The 17,788-nt window shown below is 41.0% G+C and overlaps 2 protein-coding genes across 3 annotated transcripts in view; one reads left to right on the forward strand and one right to left on the reverse strand.

Moving 5' to 3' along the window:
- On the forward strand, positions 1-9,707 carry bmi1b (bmi1 polycomb ring finger oncogene 1b). Its single transcript, XM_012827972.3, has 10 exons — positions 1-590; positions 3,606-3,733; positions 3,838-3,934; positions 4,044-4,099; positions 4,175-4,225; positions 4,325-4,433; positions 4,597-4,636; positions 4,805-4,900; positions 5,127-5,207; positions 5,331-9,707. The coding sequence occupies exons 2-10, from the start codon at positions 3,619-3,621 to the stop codon at positions 5,706-5,708; spliced, it is 1,023 nt and encodes a 340-aa protein (XP_012683426.2). The 5' UTR covers positions 1-590; positions 3,606-3,618; the 3' UTR covers positions 5,709-9,707.
- Positions 8,819-17,788, reverse strand: part of pip4k2ab (phosphatidylinositol-5-phosphate 4-kinase, type II, alpha b) — a 19,609-nt gene continuing 10,639 nt past the window's right edge. The window contains exons 3-11 of one of the 2 annotated variants that reach the window (XM_012827970.3): positions 17,689-17,785; positions 16,299-16,451; positions 15,992-16,138; positions 15,778-15,816; positions 14,226-14,336; positions 13,408-13,521; positions 12,919-13,171; positions 11,755-11,858; positions 8,819-11,032 (exon numbers count right to left, since the gene is read on the reverse strand). In XM_012827970.3, the coding sequence (XP_012683424.1) occupies positions 10,952-11,032; positions 11,755-11,858; positions 12,919-13,171; positions 13,408-13,521; positions 14,226-14,336; positions 15,778-15,816; positions 15,992-16,138; positions 16,299-16,451; positions 17,689-17,785 (1,099 nt within the window). In that variant the 3' untranslated portion in view covers positions 8,819-10,951. The remainder of the gene's footprint in view (positions 11,033-11,754; positions 11,859-12,918; positions 13,172-13,407; positions 13,522-14,225; positions 14,337-15,777; positions 15,817-15,991; positions 16,139-16,298; positions 16,452-17,688; positions 17,786-17,788) is intronic. The other variant, XM_012827971.3, reaches the window with a different exon arrangement.

The following is a 17,788-nucleotide window of genomic DNA, read 5'->3' on the forward strand; positions in this document are numbered from 1 at the left end:
TGTGCGACTAATTCGAAATTATAGCTGGCTGCTCCATGTGGTTAAGTAAGTGCAGGCAGACATCTCGCAGAGCTCGTGTCTATCCTGCTACTGATTGACGCGCAAGTTGCGAGACGAGAGTGCAGCCGAAGACAAAAGGGACCTTACTCCGAGGTTGGGGTATTGATGATCTCCTACACACCGCTTCTAATTCCCAGGCTACCCTCAGGAATGGGACCACGTGACAGCGCGGGGCGGTCGAACTACAAGCCATTTTGGGGACGGTGTCAGTTTCCACTGAACCATCAGACACTGCATTTTTTAAACCACTGAATTGGGACTAGATCACACGAGTTCGATTAGAGAAGTGAAATAATCGCTTTGGGAACCTAACCATTCTATCATCTTGAATGTTGAAGGGTTACCGTGGCGCGTAAAAAGCAACTGCGTAACTACAATGAACTCGACGGTGGTGCGTTAGAGCTCTTGCAATTGACAGCCTCTGCAGCTCAATCCAAGATGGCCGCTTTGGTTGCATTCATTTTTTGCTGATCGACTTTCAAGTTTCATTGTCTGTAAATCTATCTTGGATACCAGCTCGGGTAAACCTGGTAAGTACGATGGATCTGCCCTTGAAATTCAGACTTGAAAATTCAGACAGAATTCAGAAAGGCTATTGAAATATTTGCACCGCTATTGGAAGTAGCTGTTGTTGACTGCTTGCTTGGTGCGAACATGTTCTCTGCTCTATGCAGAAATGTTTAAAATATGCCACTTTTTTCTACATGTACTTTGTCTTACCCTCAAAAATAACGCAGCGTTGACAAGCAGATCTCATTCAAAACATTACATTAGTGATAGAATTATATTTCGCTTTCCTAGATATGTGTAAAGGGCGTCAGGTTGAGGAAAGCCAATGGAGAAATGGGTTAGATCTCAGGATTGATCACATTGTAACAGTTATTTAAGTCCTACTACACAACATGATGCGCTGATATTATAGGAATGGGAACTGTTGGTGATGTAGTGATGGACAAAATTGACAGCTTAACATTTGAGGATTAATTTAGAATTTTATGAACTTAAGTTCGCAAGCAGAGATTTCTCATGAGATGTGGGTGTTTTGTAGACAGTTTTAGTTTGGCACAAAGTGTTGATTTAAACTAAAATGTGTCTTTATATAATCACCCCTGGCCCTCTAACAGATTGATATAATGGTACCCGATTGTTTTGTTTGCTGTTTTTATCACCGTCTTTTTTGGTTCTTCTGCATTGTGAATGGCTGTAAGACTTTCTCTTCGGCTTCAGTCAAATGTGAGCTTTGACAATAATTCTGCGACACGCTATTACGTTTCGACTTTTAAATAAAAAAAATTAAAGTATACTAGGTTGGCTTAATTTATAATAATAATTTATTTGTGGAGTCTAGCTTTGGCCCTGCGAGGTGTTCTGGTCATTGACGCTTGCCGTGTGAAATCATCAGTTACAGTTAAACTTGTGTGAAAAATATGGGCTACTTAGGTAAAACCCCAATTGTTTAGGCCTATAAGCAGACAAAATGAAAATATTAAAAACAGAGTATTGACCTGTGGTAAACCATACACAAGTGGACTGGTAGGGTACGCGGCGGAGTATTCTTCGCATGATTTTAAGGTCAACGTTCAGGATTTCTGATGTAAATAAATGTGTCGCTTTGCCAGGTCACCCATTCATTTTGAAGACTACAATTGTACATTCCAACATGTCTGGGAGCCTTGTGTTATTCTCATCAACTGCATAGATGGATTATTTAGAATACTTAAAAGCATAAAATATATAGCATGGGTGTCTTTCTGCAAGAAAAACTGTATGCTGCTTGTCCATGACAGGAACTTTTTAAAGATGAGCATAAACAAACAGATTACCCGTCTGGGCACCTCTGCCAGAAATCTGTATAATGTAAGTCATTAACATGCTATTGTTGTGCATGTAGTGATGGCTTTACTTGTATTTTGCATGGTAATTAGAGTCATTGTTTTGGTCATTAGCCTGTTAGTTGCATCTTGTTTCTTGTCTTAGTTTGACTTGGCAATAATGTCTCTAGCCCCATACAACTTGACACTAATCAACCTTGCACCCCCTGGGAAAGGAGACAAAGGTTAGTTAATGATGTTGTTTTAGTAGCCAGCACTGGCTCTTCAGCCACGGGAGATGAATCATCCTAACATCATATGATTGCGTGCACTTGCTTGTTACATTGTAACATATTTTCTAATATCGTGAGTCACTGACGTGAGTTGTGATGTTTCTGCTGGATACATGTCAACTGAAAGTTAGTGGCATGGTTTTGGCGCCAATGCCGAATTTTCCTCGTGTATTACGTGTGTGCAACCAAGCTAGTCCTTTTCCTGTTACTTTTCTCGGTCCGCAGCAAAGTGTCCGATGCTTTCAAACGGCATCAGTTGTGCTGTTGACTGTTATGACTTACAGGTGTAGGGTAGACCGGTCTATGTTAAAATCTCGATTTCACCGAGTTGAAGGGATTCGTTTTTCTTGAAAAGGGGAATTTAGCGTTTCCAATATTGTATTAATGACATATTGAAACCTATCCCTCGTAAGACAGGAGTCTGCAAACGTAGGGTGCCTACCTGCATTACACTCACTTATTAACTCAGAGCTCGCGTGTCCTGTCCCCTAGTACGAGCAGAATAGATCTTTCTTCATACAGAGAAACACTGTTTTTTTCTCTCGAAACGTTCAAAGGGTCAACATTGTATCAAGCTCTCGAGCTTTTGCTGTTCCTTCCTTGAGGGAAAACCATCCGCTCACGTTAAGACTTAGCCTACTAAACCCCATTATCGACTTATTTCTGAATTCAGATATATCGTGATGACAGAATATCGGTCTTCTTTATATAGTGACTATGCATCTATTTCAGGAATCTCAGAAAAACCTTCGACATTGTGCTCGCAGACTTACGTTAACAAACTCGCACATGAAACGGGTCTGTCTGCCAAAATGGCAGCCACGTAAGAGCTGCACGCCGAGTTTCCGCGAACCATTGCGTGTGCTGCTAATATTAAACGGATAATCTGGCAAGGATGACATTATTTGTCGTCATGTTGGCCTACGCCGTGAACAGCGTACAACACCCGTGCCTCCGAAAGACTTGCCCCTCAATTGGCACGGTGCCAAATAATACCGGTTGCTATAGCAACTGTAAGTGCTGGTATTTTGGCATCTCCTATCCATAATCATCCTTAGATTTCTGTTTAGCCTATTCCATTACAGAGCTCTACTTCTGGCACGGGACACCAGCAGTCTGAACCCAGGGAATCCCTATTATTTCACCTAGCCATATCTGCGCTACATTTTTGAGACAAGCCCACTGACTTTGCAAAATACATGTGTCTTGATAAATCTTGCGCAATTAAGGAGTCTTGTTTTTTTGGATAACAGTTGGTTGCCACTGTTTCAATTTACAGTGCTTAGCTTTCATGTTGTGTACAAAGTTGGACCATGCACTTAAAATGTTTGACATTAAATCGTTGTTCTCAACTTTCTAGCTCCTCAAGTTACAAACTGAATTCTAAATTGAAGAATACTTTGGCACCTTTAAATTGATTTTTTTGTTGTTGTTGCAACAGGCTTTCTAACTCCATGATGCACAGAACAACGAGAATTAAGATAACAGAACTGAATCCCCACTTGATGTGTGTTTTATGCGGAGGTTACTTCATAGATGCCACAACCATTGTTGAATGTCTACATTCCTGTAAGTTTTTCCTTTTAGCCATTTTTTCACTTCATGATTTGACATACTAGAAGGCAATGTAGCTCAACACACATATGCCTGATTATTGTTGTTTGTGTCCCTAGTTTGCAAAATGTGTATTGTGAGGTATCTGGAGACCAGCAAGTTCTGCCCTATTTGTGATGTGCAGGTCCACAAAACAAAACCTTTGCTGAATATAAGGTACAGTGTATCCTGTTAGAAAAAGTTTTTCAAGATTTACAACGATACTATTTGTTAAACTAAAGGGAAAAGACAAGAGTGTAATTTCCCCCCCCGCTTCTTTTAAAAGGTCTGACAAGACTCTTCAAGACATTGTGTACAAGTTGGTCCCAGGCCTGTTCAAAAGTAAGTTTGTGTTCAGCACAAAAGATTAATAGTTTGGTTGTCTGGCACATAACTAACGGCATTCTATTTTCTCAGCTGAAATGAAACGGAGACGAGATTTCTACGCTGAACATCCATCAGATGACGGTAAATTATTTTGCGCTACTTTAACCTGTATGCGTGTACAGAGTGTTAAGTTGTCAGAGTGATTTATGTTTTATTTTTTGTGCTTACCTCCTGACTCAGCTGCAAATGGATCACATGAAGACAGAGGAGAGGTGGCTGATGAGGACAAGAGAATAATTACAGACGATGAGATTATCAGCCTGTCCATAGAGTTCTTTGACCAAAACAAGTAAGGCTTATCTGGTTTTGAAACTTCAGTCAGCTGTCAGTAAGGCAAATTACTAAAGACCTCATTGTAAGTCACATAAGTGAGCTATTGAGCTATGCAGGAGTTTAAGCAGTGCGGGTTGGTTTCTTAAAGTTTTTTGTTTTGTTTTTGTTTTTGTTTACAGAGAAGAAAAGTCTGTGGAGGCTAGAAGTGGCACTAAAGAGGTGAAAATTACGATCTGTTAAGCATTTACGAAATTATCACTATTTCAGAAACTAAACTGTCTGTGAATGTCTGTCTGATATAATTCAGTTGGGTTAGAAATAAGAAGCAAGACTCTGAAATACATTTTTAAAGTCAGTGTTTGATTAAATTATTAATTTATTTTATAGAGTGTGAAGAGGTACTTGCAGTGTCCAGCTGCAATGACTATCATGCATCTAAGAAAATTCCTGCGGAGTAAAATGGACGTACCATGTACCTTTCAGGTAGGAGTTGGTGTGAAAGACACTCTTTAGTCACTTCTTTTGCAATTCCACATTTATAGGGGAATTTATTTTTCACACATGTTATGTTTATATATATATATATATATAAAATCTTATATGGTCAAATAGTTGCACAGTTTGTGAATTATTAAATGTGTAATGGGTGGAACTGAATCTGAGGCATTATTATAGATTGCTCAGTTATTGCTTTCTTCCTTGATTCCAGATTGATGTTATGTATGAAGATGAACCACTGAAAGATTACTACACATTAATGGACATTGCTTATATTTACACGTGGAGAAGGGTATGATCGCGGAATATCAACTTATTGATTTTATTTTTGGTTTCAAATGATTTTAATTTTAATTTAGATACTTTCTATAAATATGAATTAATGTAATAATGGAAGACTGCATTCATTTTCCAGAATGGACCCCTGCCCCTGAAGTACAGAGTGCGGCCCAGCTGTAAGAAGATGAAGCTCAGCGGTCCCCGAGAAGAGCTGCTGAGCAGTGGCAGCGCCGAGAGCCGCCCGGAGGTGGAGACTGACTCTGGCAGCGATAAGCCCAACAGCCCTGCCACCATAGACCCCTCCAACTGCTCCTCGCCACCCATCCCCAGCGCTGCTGTCCAGTCTGCCTGCTCGGGCCTCTCACACATCTCCACCATCAACGGCCTACCTTCCTCCACCACCACCACTACTACCACCAGCAGTTCTGGCCCAACAAACAGACAGCCACCCATGAACAGCAAATCCTGCAAGTCCTCCGCTGTGATTGGCTCCCTCACCTCTGGGATGACTTGACCAAAGACTGACCCCTGACCCCTATCCCGTTCCTGTCCATGCCAACAGAGCTGTTCTTTTCTGTTTGTTCATTTTTGGTAGTTACGTTCATTTGTAAAAAAAAAAAAAAAAAAAAAAAAAAACACGTTCTAATATTTTGCCATCATCACATGAACATAATGTGTTTGTCATAGGCCCTAAACGAAAACTGCAGTGAGGTTACCTTGGTGTTGTACCTGCAGATACGAGTTGTTGATTTTTACCCAGGTGAAATCATGAAGCTTGGGCAGTATGGTTTTTGTCGAATTTGCTCTGAACAAGTTTTTTCACATTTTCATGTGCTATAATTTTGGGTTGAATTTGACCTTTCCCATAGGTCATTTATATTTCATTCTGCCTGTCACATGAGAAAATCCTGGGTTTTTCGTTGAGGACAGACCCCAGTTGTCCCCAGAAGATTTTAAGTTCATACCATAGCCTTAATGTTGAACTTTATACAGTATTATGTTTTTTTTAACAGATTGTCTTGTGAGTGAGAAAGGAAGTGCTTTATCAGCAAGATTATTGGACACAGAATATTGTCAGATTGGAACATCAACACGGAATGGAGTGGAAAAAAAGTTGCAATGAAGCAGTCACCATGTAATTGTATGAGGATACATCTGTGTAAACATTTATGAGGTGATTCCTCTATCTCAGTGTTTAGTGTTTGCTGTCATGAATACCTGTACCCATTGGTTATTTGTTAAAATTATTGTACACTATTCTGTTGCTGCATAGGGAGTGATGAAACCTGTATAAAATAAACATTTTACATTTTATTATGAAACCATACTCTAGCAATGTTAACTTTTAATTTCACACTTTAACGTTTCAGGGAATAGATCAAATAAAGCATTGGACAATGGAATTCATGGTATGTGGCCTAAGACACTGCAGGTTGCAGAAATTTTGTTTAGTTCTTGCAACCAACCACACCGGTTTTTAAATAAAGTAACGCAGTGGCTTAGGCCTAAACCCATCGGTGACATTTTCTTTGCAGTCTTTATGTTAGTTGCTCGCAGTTCAGTGGCTCTTCTGCGTCTGAGGCCCGTTCCACACCGCTTACCTCACCTGTGCGTCAGGGTAGCAGAACTTCTTGCTTTTAATTTCGGCGCCAATCTTAACTGCGTAGCTTCGGTGTGGAGCCTTTTTTTCACGCGTGAGGCGTGCGGTTCTCAGCAGAAATATACAGTGAACAGATCTGTTGATAGTCATATTGACATCTTACCAGCAGTGTGTACAGACACATGCGTGCGAGCCGCAGCAGTTTAGCGAGGTAGCCGTCACGCACAGGTGAGATAAGCGGTATGGGCCATTCTGGCCCAGCCTTTGTGAGGCGCCTTTTATAGGCTTTCAAAGCTTTGTCTTAGTTTCTTTCATATCGATTTTGAAACTTCAGAAATTATTCAGCTGTTATGTTTTTTTTTTTTTTTTTTTTTTTTACTTGTCATTTGGACTATCTTATGGGTTGTGATAGCTCTACCGCAAACGAAAAGTGTGGATATATACGGTAGACGGTTATCGATTTTAAATGAACGTGTTTAATATATCTATCTACTGTTTAATATGTTACATAACATTATAAACTATCGGGCCAAACAACAAAGGTTAAAAAAAAAAATGTAATTGTTGTTAAATGTAACATATTATATAAAGCAAGACATAAACCTGACAGGGTTTACATGCAGTAGGCTACTGTAGGCAATATACCTATTTATTCCTCGTTATTTATTTATTTTTTACTATCAGGTAGGCTACAAGGGTTGATATGATCTATTGGCCTCATTAGTGCATTAGCTATAGTCAATTATAGGCGATAGAGCAATGCCTTTTAGACGTTTCAGTCAGTTGATTAGCCCTTACAAACGAAGGAGATAAATTATACTGACAGGGCAGACAGGCCTTCTGTGAATGGTTGATTCTGACTGAAGGCTTTGACTTCGAAGCATACATTTACATCCAGTTGTAATCCCTCTGTTATTGAAGCTTCTCGGAAATCTACGGTTAAGATATCCTACTCCATACATTGTTGAGTTGTCTTAGATCTTAGAGGAAAAAACACAAAACTTATATGGCCTATAAGCCGCCTATACCGGCACAAGGAACCGGTCTATGAAATCAATCAATATCAGCATTATTTACATCACAACTGCAGACCTCACGAAGTTGTAATTTTACAGAGCCCTAGTCTCAACGGGAAATGTAGGATAACCAGGAGTATGGCCCAAAACACGACTGCTCACGGAGAAAAAAAATATGGCAATGACACACAACCCACAAGTAGGCCGTAAAGAACTAGTCTCGGTAACTATTCTGATTAAAAATGTTCGATGACAACTGCTGAATATATCATTGTTAATGTAGGCTAACAATTTAGATTATGCAAAACACTAAAAGTCATTCGGTTGCTTGAGGTCAAGCATGACCTATCGGTAAGTTCACGCTGAATAATTAATTTTATTCATCTTAGTCTTTCTCTGCTCTAGTAGGGAAACACCGATTAAGGAATCCCGGTTTCTCTGATTTATGTCTAAGGTTAACGCTGGATGTCTGTTTGCACACTAAACGAGGGACAGGAGGACAAACTCAGAACTGCGGCCTCCGCATGTGCTGCAACAGAAAGCAGCTGTTACGGTCCGCTGTGGAAACATGTGACGCATGTCGCCTCCTGCCGGCAACCAAGGCACCCTACATGCGGTTCAAATTTCTTGCCAGGGCTAAACCACATTTCTGAAGGGCTTTCACGGGCATGAATTTGTCTGTTACATGTTCCCCATTTTCAGCAAGAGTGATGTTGCCTAATTCAATAAATTCAGTTCGCCTACTAGACTTCTTGTCGCTAGAGATCTGATATTAGTTAGCTGTGGCCTTACTGTTATTTCTTCATGTAACCTATTGAAAACAAAAAACTTACATAATTCATATAAATATGACAGATGTATTTGTTCTTGTTTTGAAAACCATACTATAGAATGTCTGCCTGCTAGTACGCTTGCAGTTTTATCCTCATCTACAACAGCAAAGTTGTCAAGATGACACAGAAATGCAGGCATGCGAAATTCCTAAATCACACAAGGCTAAAGACCATGCAGAGCATTGTTTAGTTTTATTGAGGAGTGTCATGGGAATAGGGTGCATTACAGCACATGGACATGAGATTGACACCATCTCCCACGACTGAATTCACAACGACTATGATGCATAGACAACAATGGATTACAATTGACTACCTGTCATCAGATTGATGATGTACAGCATCTCATTATCATTTACATGCTCCTCCTCAAATTAAAACCATCTTTTACCTTCACCATGGAGGAGCACCAGTTGTAATGTTCCTATTCAATGTGAACTTACTGTAACCTGTTATAAATTTATAATGCATAGGGTTACAAAGTCAAATGCTGAAAAAGCTTGGGAGCACAACATCTACTGCTAAAAACCTATTTTAATTTTAAGTGAGAAGTTCTAAAGTCTTAGTTGGAAAGTCAAATTCATGTAGAAAGGCATTTTTCTTACAAAGACTTTCTGGCAAATCCTATGCACCTGACATGGCTTAAGGTTTTGTTTTTGTATGATCTACACATTAATTTAAATAATGTTTGCTGGAGTAGTGCAAGCTTTAAACTCTTCAGCCTCAAATGGGATTACAAACATCAGATGATGAATTCCTGATGAAGCGGGGTTCAATAACCCCCAATTTCAGACAGCCATCAACCGAAGCAGCAAAACAGGTACAAGCTGTTTAAGAAGACTACTAATGGGCAATTAACCCACAGCAATTAAAGGTTTGCTGGGTCGTTTAGCTTTCGGAGTAACATTCAATGATAAATCACAAAGTTAACATACACTATAAATCTACACAAGAACAGCAGAGCAACCTCGATATTCTTTCGATATATATCCACTTTTAAAAAATAACATATTGTCTTTTATTAAAAAAAAAAAAAAAGAAATATAAAATTAAAGAATTCAGAGTAAAAAAAAAGGCACACCCCTCGCACAGTGTAAATATGTAGAACATTACCTAGCGGATTCAGGATTGCTTAGAATTGCAAATGAAAATGCTGAGGAAAACAAATACATCCACGTACTTCACTAAACACTACGCCAAGACTACACCACATTACAGCTATGAAGAGAGAAACAGGAACAAGCCCTGCTGTTTTAGGCAACATTCTCTCATTCTTTAAAGTGCTGCAATGTTTCACAAAGTGTTAGCGAGTTTTGCATTCCCGTCAAGAGAATGACACACTAACTAACACTTGTTGTTATTATATTAAAAAAAAACAAATGTAAAAATATATATTATATTGTATGCTCTACAAAAAACAAGCAAACAAACAAACAAAAAACAGCAACGCAAAAGACCATATTTCTGTTCAACTCTCTGGACTATATTATTGTGATTTTATGCCAATACGGTATGTGGTCTAAAACGCTTTATGAACTAATACACGTAGTACAGTACCACTACTATTGCAATTCTCTTAATTATTTCTGCAATCAGTTTCAGTTGCATAAACATTTTGGTGCTTTAGAATAAGTGCAAAGTATAACATTGTCATTTCTGGAGTCCATTTCAAATGAGCGAATCAATGAAATGTACACTCGGAGAGTGTATGCAAGCCCTCCTGAACAAAGAAGGACTTTAGTCTGACAATGTAAATCTCTTCCCTTTGTATTCCCTTCTTTTCCTAAATTCTTAAATATAAAATATACTGAAATAATTAACGTAAAGATGAATATCACTTAGCTATTTCAGTTCCACAGGCAAACAGCAACATGCTTGTTCATTTAGATACACCATCTCAGCAATATTTAAAAAAAAAAAAAAAAGATGAAAAAGGACAGAACATAAGATAAAGCAGCTTTGACGATGCCAGTGGGGATGGAAAATACAGTATAACTCAGCACAAGAACATCACTCAACTTCCCACTCAACAATATCTAACATACAGGTATATATATATATGACACATAACTACATTACATCTTTCCACCCTTACAGTAAACTATAATCATAATAATAATAATAACAATAAGAAGAAGAATATGAATAAAACACAGGAAAAAAACTGTAAACTGTCCTGGGCGGAGAGCCCAGGGTGATGGGGGGTCTGCCGGTCTCTTCCCCCCGAGGCAAGAGCTCTGTCCCTGGGCTCGGGGTCCCCTCCATCCAGCCTTGGGAAGGGCCGCTCACAGTTCCAGCTCTAACCAGGTTAGGACATGATGGTGGTGATGAAATCGTAGAACCTCTTGGAATATTGCTCAGGGTTGACGGTTGAAATTTCTGCACCAGCCTGCGTTGAGAAAGATGAGTGCAAATGAGATTTGTGTTTCTTAATATTGCCAGGAGCCAGCTACCAGTTTGTGGAAATGATTCATTTGAGATCGTGAATGATTCATGTGTATCGCTACATTCCTTCTGACTTGCCATACCAGGTGAGCAGGGTGGCTCTGGCATACGTCCTACTGCATTTGCTGCAGTTTCAGAAGTACCTTACAAGCTACCTGACATACAATATGTTACAAGTTACCTACATCAAGCTTAAGTAAGTTTATGTTATTATATCAATCTTAAGTAACTTCATGTTATTATATACATTTTAAGTAATTTCATGTTATTATATCAATCTTAAGTAACTTCATGTTATTTACATCAATCTTAAGTAACTTCCTGTTATTATATTCAGCTTAATATTAATATTTTCTGTTATAAGTAGATGAATTGTTCAGTTATAACACTAGTGTTTGCCACAGATTGCCAATATTTACAAGATTAACAGAACTTTACCTGCTTTTGAGTGGCAAAAACATACTAAACATCTCCTAAAAAAATAAACTTTCTATCTATCACCTAAGCAAACTGATCTGTGAACAGCAGGTAGTGGATACCGTACAGCATTTTGAGTGACAACCCTTTGATATGTGCTTTCATCAGAAAAGGCGTGGCAAGGCTATCTAGCTCTGAGGGGAGTCCTGGCTGCTCTGATGTAGATGAAGGAAGAGCACAGATCCTTACCCCATGCTTTACTGTTTTGGCTGCGTGAGCTGCTTTCTTCTTTGCGTCGTATGGTGTGAGGATGTCAATCACTCCCATGAAGTACACCTCTCGCTTAGGAGCATCTGATGGGGAAAAAGATAACTTTGTAAAACGTGATCCCTCTTAGTATAAATGAGCCACAAACCACACAATTAGTCTATTAAGACTGGGTCTAAGTGTATTAATACTGGGTCTATATCCAATCCCTTGTTCTACATTGAGAACTTATATTATCCAAATGTCCTACATGCATAGTGGATACCACGCATCACCACCTTAAATGCATTGTAGTTCCGGTCCAAACCACCATGCTGTTCAGAGTGATGACTCAGCACAGTTGCCATGTTTTCCTCATAAATAAACACAAATGTGTTTATGCGACTGACATCTGAGTCAGTGTAATTTTATGAGGACGTCATCAACAACCCATTAGGTAAACAACTGGATAAATCAACCTAGATAAATAAGAAAACTGTTTTTAAGGGCACACTCAGTGCGTATGAGTTAAGCATTCAGATAGGAAGTGAAACAATAGCATCACTTCCTGTGTGCTCGTTGTTGGCCCCCTCACAAAGTTAGGGGGGAACTTTATAAAACACAGGCCTCTTCCATGACCAATACTGCACATTACAGAGGGGAAGAGTGAAGGGGCATGAACAGAAATAACCCTGTTAAAGGTCGGTCACGTATGCGCACCGTCACAAACCCCTACATGTTTCTACAACTTAGTGTCTGGTCCCCAGTAACACGTACATCATGAACAAGGGGGCATTCTACAGCACTTGCGGGTTTGTTAGCTTGTATCTAAATAATGGCCTTTAAGCTTCCAGGTTTACATGAATTTATCTCTCCCAACAGATACTATTTCCACTATGTCTGTAGAAAACGTTTAGCTTTAAAAACATTCAACTTAAAGGGGAATTTTTCCAAAGCACAAAACGCCTCTATGCAATGGAATTCTATGAAGCAAGCGGGCACGTCAAAGTAAACCGCTTGTTTTAGCCACTGACAGGCTCATAAAACGCAAAAAAGCACAGCGAATGCCTGCATTTCCATACTGCACCTGTTCTGGAAATGAAAGGCACAACCTCGCTGATCTACATGAACACAAACTAGTCAAAAGTCCAGCTGGATCTCACTTACTGTCATGACTCCGGATGGCGTACACGTCGATGGTGGGGTCAAACTCGCCAGGCCCCAACGGCTTTCTGCTGTCCAGGGTGTTGCTGGGGCTGTCCGGAGGGGTGCCCGTCGCTCCCCCGTCACTCTCGGCCCCTTCCTCCTCCCCGGCGTCGTTGTCCTCGCTCTCCTCCTCGGGCTGCTCCTGCTCCCCCCGCTCCACGTCATGGATGCCCACCAGCAGGCTGTAGTCCATCAGCTTGAGCTGGGACAGAAACTACGCAGAGAAAAGAGAGGAAATAGATGTGGAGGAGAGGGGGGGGGGAGAGGCATCAGGACAAAAAGGGAGTATACAGGGTTGGAGATCAAACAAGGTGAAGGTGTGAAAAGGAGGGATGAAGAATGGTGAAGAGAGAACCACCAGACTGTAGAGATGAGTAGCTCAATGAAATAAGGATGCAGAAGAAATGCAGAAGAAATGGTCTTCTGATGTCACTTCTGACGAAAGCGAACCTCAACGTCATTCTTTAGCCGCTCCAGGAACATCTTTTTGCTTTCCTCATCGATCCAGATCTTCTGGCCATCATTGATGAAGTCATTGTCTTTGTATGTAGGGAGCTCTTTAGTCTGGACATAAATATAATAATGCAAAGCATTAAAAAAAGCAGGAAGATCTTTTTCAATGTGGATCTGTGCTGATCCACTACATTTGAAACTGAAACACTACATATTATTACTGAAAAGTGACTTTCCTTAATGTAGCATGGCACCCATTAGTTAACCTTGTATAGTTAAGACATATAAAACTCACACACACATTATGTCAAGTAAACCAAAGGTGCCCTGAAACAAGTTCAGGTGTAGACCATGAAAGATGCCGGTGAGATCATTGGATGAGACCCCACATTACATTATCTGCTCCCCACACTTAGATGTGTCACAGTAATGGGAAGATGGAAAGAGGCACTATTTAGAACAGGGATAGCTTCATTAGTGACCCTTAACCCTACATGACCTGCACACTCAGTAGCTCTATAGTGGCTGATTAACAGGCCCCATAGCTCAAAAAGACACAGCTACTTTCTCTTCTGTGCTGTCCTCTTCAAATAAATCTCCCTGGCTTCGTCACTATTTAAAGCCCAGAAACTGTCAAAAAGAGTAAAGGGTCATCCCCATCTCCCTCCAGGAGATATTAAGGCAAAGCCTGGAGTCTCCAGACACTTTTGACTTGCTGTGTGGAGCAAAGGAGAGGCAGCCGTGGAGCCTGAGTCTGGGCCAGAGGCGGGAGGCATGTTGGGGGGGGGGCGTACGTCCCGCTGGGAGGTCCTTACGTGTTTGATGGCACAGTAAAATCGCGTGGCGATCCGGATGGTTTGCAGCTTTTGGCTCATGCGAGACTTGGGCGGAGCCGGAGCACCCTCCTCGGCGGGCGGGCGTGGTTGCTAAGGAAGTTGGGGGAGAAGCAGCAAGCCTGGTTCATTATCAACTCACAACCTCCGGAGCCTGTGCTGCCTGGAATCCCATTTGGAAGTTTGCTGGACAGTACGTAAGCGGCTAGGAGTGTATCACTCCAATGCTTTCAGTGAGAAGTCAGTATTTATATACACGTCATTTGTGGGTAAAAGAAATATCCATTCATTTGGCCATGAACATTGTGATTTCAACGTATGACGTACGTTTTATTTCAAACCAATGACATTCCAGAAAGCACAAGCTTAAATAACCAATTCCTGCATTGGGTTCATGTAAAACAGAACAGAATATACATAGACCAGAAATGTGAAAATCAAAAGCAAAGGGACAATCATTTTGTACTAACTTTCAAAGTATAACTGTGAAAGTAGTATTATGATTTCAAGCAATCCAGAGCACTGTATATGACACACTACTACTGAGAAATGTAAATGTTTGGTCTGTCTATGTGTCATATGTACATAAACTGAGGGATTCTCCATCATATTAAAAGGGTCGACATGCAAAGTTTGGGGAAACAGATATTGCACATGCATTTTTAATGAGAGAAACACATAAACATGTCTATGCTTCTGAGTAAGAGAGCTAACATTTACTGCTCATAAAACTCGACAGACAAAACACTATGCATAGAAAAATTAAAAAATAATTAATAAAATTGCATAATATTCTTACATTTAAATAGTTGTTTAGCTTACTTTTTTTAGTTTAGGTATGCAAAGCAATTACGGAGTCAGGACATTTCATGTTTTTACGTGAGATCCCATCCAAAAAAATCTAAGTGGTATGTGTTGATTTCTAGATGTAACTGCAATGGTCTAACAGACTCTGCGTTAGAATCCCTTTGGTGTCATGTGCAGGTGCAAACACAGGGGCTTCAGTGGAGTCCACATGTTAGGGCAGACAGGAAGTCACTGGTTTCCTCACACACGTAGCGTAGCGTCTTCTAGACACAGACCTACTGATCTACAGGTCTCGCCAGTGTCAGGCATCATATTGACAGGCTTTCCAGCCGTGGCTCTACAAACACTACCACCATAGCAAGTGTAAACCAGAAGCAAGACCCGGGATAAAAAACAAATGAAAGCCATTGATGGAGAGGACAGGCAAAGGAGGAGAACACAAACAGAAACGATAACAAAAATCAAACTCGATCATCAAATGCAAACGCTTCTTCTGCAGAACGTTGGCATCAAAGGAATGGAAGAGGGAGCTAAAGGGGTACCTCCCCAAATCACTTCTGGCCAATCACAAACAATCTCTTACTGGCCACATCACCAAAAAGCAGACATGCAATGGATCTCACATGCAAGTTTCATGCCCTATAGCTGAAAGTGCTTCCAGATGCATACATGCAACATCAGCTGACTCATTTGCCAATGCTCAATTTGCCAACCAAAAGTACTTTACCTTTTCCTTTTCAGTAGCCTCTCTGGACACAGTAGACCCCTAAGGTGAGGAATTAGGAAAGAAAACAGATCACTTGAGAACTCATTTCATACTTTAAATTGAATTCATTGCAGTTTTGTGACCATTTCAAGCCTACTAATGTAGAGGTCATGGAATATTAGTCAGCACTGTTTCACAGTATTGCTATAGGTGCAATATCGCTGATTTTCTTTACCTTGAGGTCATATTTTTTGTAGACGGCCAGGCGGTGGCTGAACACGTTGCGTGTGACAATCATGTATGTCTCATCCCCGTCCACAGTGAGGCGGTACATGCCCAGGAACTGAGGGAGCAGCGTGTTGCCATGGCACTCCACAATGTACTAGAAAGGATGCACGCACACACACACACACACACACACACACACACCACACACACACACACACACACACACACACACACACCAAAACATGACACCTGAGATCGAACATGCTTGGCAGCCTGCAGCAGATACCTGTAGGATTTTAGAGGTTCAGTCTCACCTGGTGGTACTTCTTGAGGATGTTGTGCATCTCGGCCACGTCCTCGCTGGTGATGATCTTGATGACGTACCTCTTGTCGCAGGACGTGTGGAAGCGAGCACCACTGCGGCCCTGAGCATCGCTGGGGATAGGAGCGCTCCGAGTCACAGAGTTCTGCCAAGGGTGCGGAGAGAGAGAGAGCGGAAGGGAGAGGACAGGAGAGAAGGAGAGAAGGAGGGAGGGAGGGAGGGAGGGTGAGGGGAAAGATGGAGATTATTTTCATATTACAACCTGACATCACGTGAGAGCAAAACCAGGAGAGTATAAGCCATGGCATGAATAGATTTATGTAAATGCCACGGAGTGAGAGCTTAATAAACGCCGAGGACACAGGAGTGTTGTTATCCCACTGCTCTGAAACACAGATGTACTAAAGGTTACAGCCATGCGGGCGCACGGGGACACGCTGCTGTGTGTGTCCTGAGGAATTCTGGGAGAGGAGCCAAGGCCACCAGATATGTTCTGTTTTGGCATCTGGCAGTGAATTAAGGGATCTCTGCTATCCACCTGCACAAGACAAACAGCAGAGACCGGGTCTAATGTTGTACATAAATTGAATATAATATAACCGCTGACAGTAATGCTATTATGAAAGACAAGACCTATCTGTCCTATTTCAGGATAAGCTGTAAAGGAAATAGTTATGGTTTTCAGCCCTGCGGAAAAAAAATCCAGGTGTCACTAGCAAAAAACCCCATTATGAAGTACTGCAGCCACCACTCTTCCATGCAGAGCGGTTACCGTGGCAGCCTGCACACTCGAGGAGAACCGGAGCTTAGCTGATGAACGACAAGCTGACACTTCTTTTCTCTGTGGCTCAGGCTGATGAAAGCTCTCCTGCTTCAAGGTTGCTGCTGCTGCGGCTGCTGCTGCGGCTTTCCTTTGATTTAGAAGAACTTGCTTGTGTGCCTGTGTGCCTGTGTGCGTGTGTGTGTGTGTGTGCCTGTGTGCGTGTGTGCATGTGTGTGTATGTGTGTGAGAGAGAGAGAGTATGTGAATAAGAGTGTGTGTCTTTCCTTAGTATTTTTGAATGAGTACACTCCTTTGATTTTGAAGAATTTGTATTGTGTGTATCTGAATGTATGTATGTGTCTGAATGTATGTATGTGTCTGAATGTATATATGTGTCTGTGCATGTTTGTGTGTTTGTGTGTGTGTGTGCGTGTGTGTGTGAGAGAGAGAGGGTATGGAGTTTTTGGAATTTTGCTTGTGTTCATTTCTGCATGCGTGTGTATGTCTAATTGTGTGTGTGTGTGTGTGTGTGTGTGTGTGTGTGTTTGTCTAGTTCGTTCTGTGTTTTTCAAGCATGTAGTAACTTATGTTAGGTATGAAAGAACTAAACCAAGCTCACCTGATACTCCTGGTCATCAATAGAGAACCTCTCCCTGAGATTCCGGAAGACAAGGGGACAGTACTCCTTGAATTTGAAATGGCTTGGCATGTTTTCCCTT

Source organism: Clupea harengus, chromosome 25, assembly GCF_900700415.2.
Source record: "Clupea harengus chromosome 25, Ch_v2.0.2, whole genome shotgun sequence".
In the NCBI taxonomy this organism is placed as follows: Eukaryota; Metazoa; Chordata; class Actinopteri; order Clupeiformes; family Clupeidae; genus Clupea; species Clupea harengus.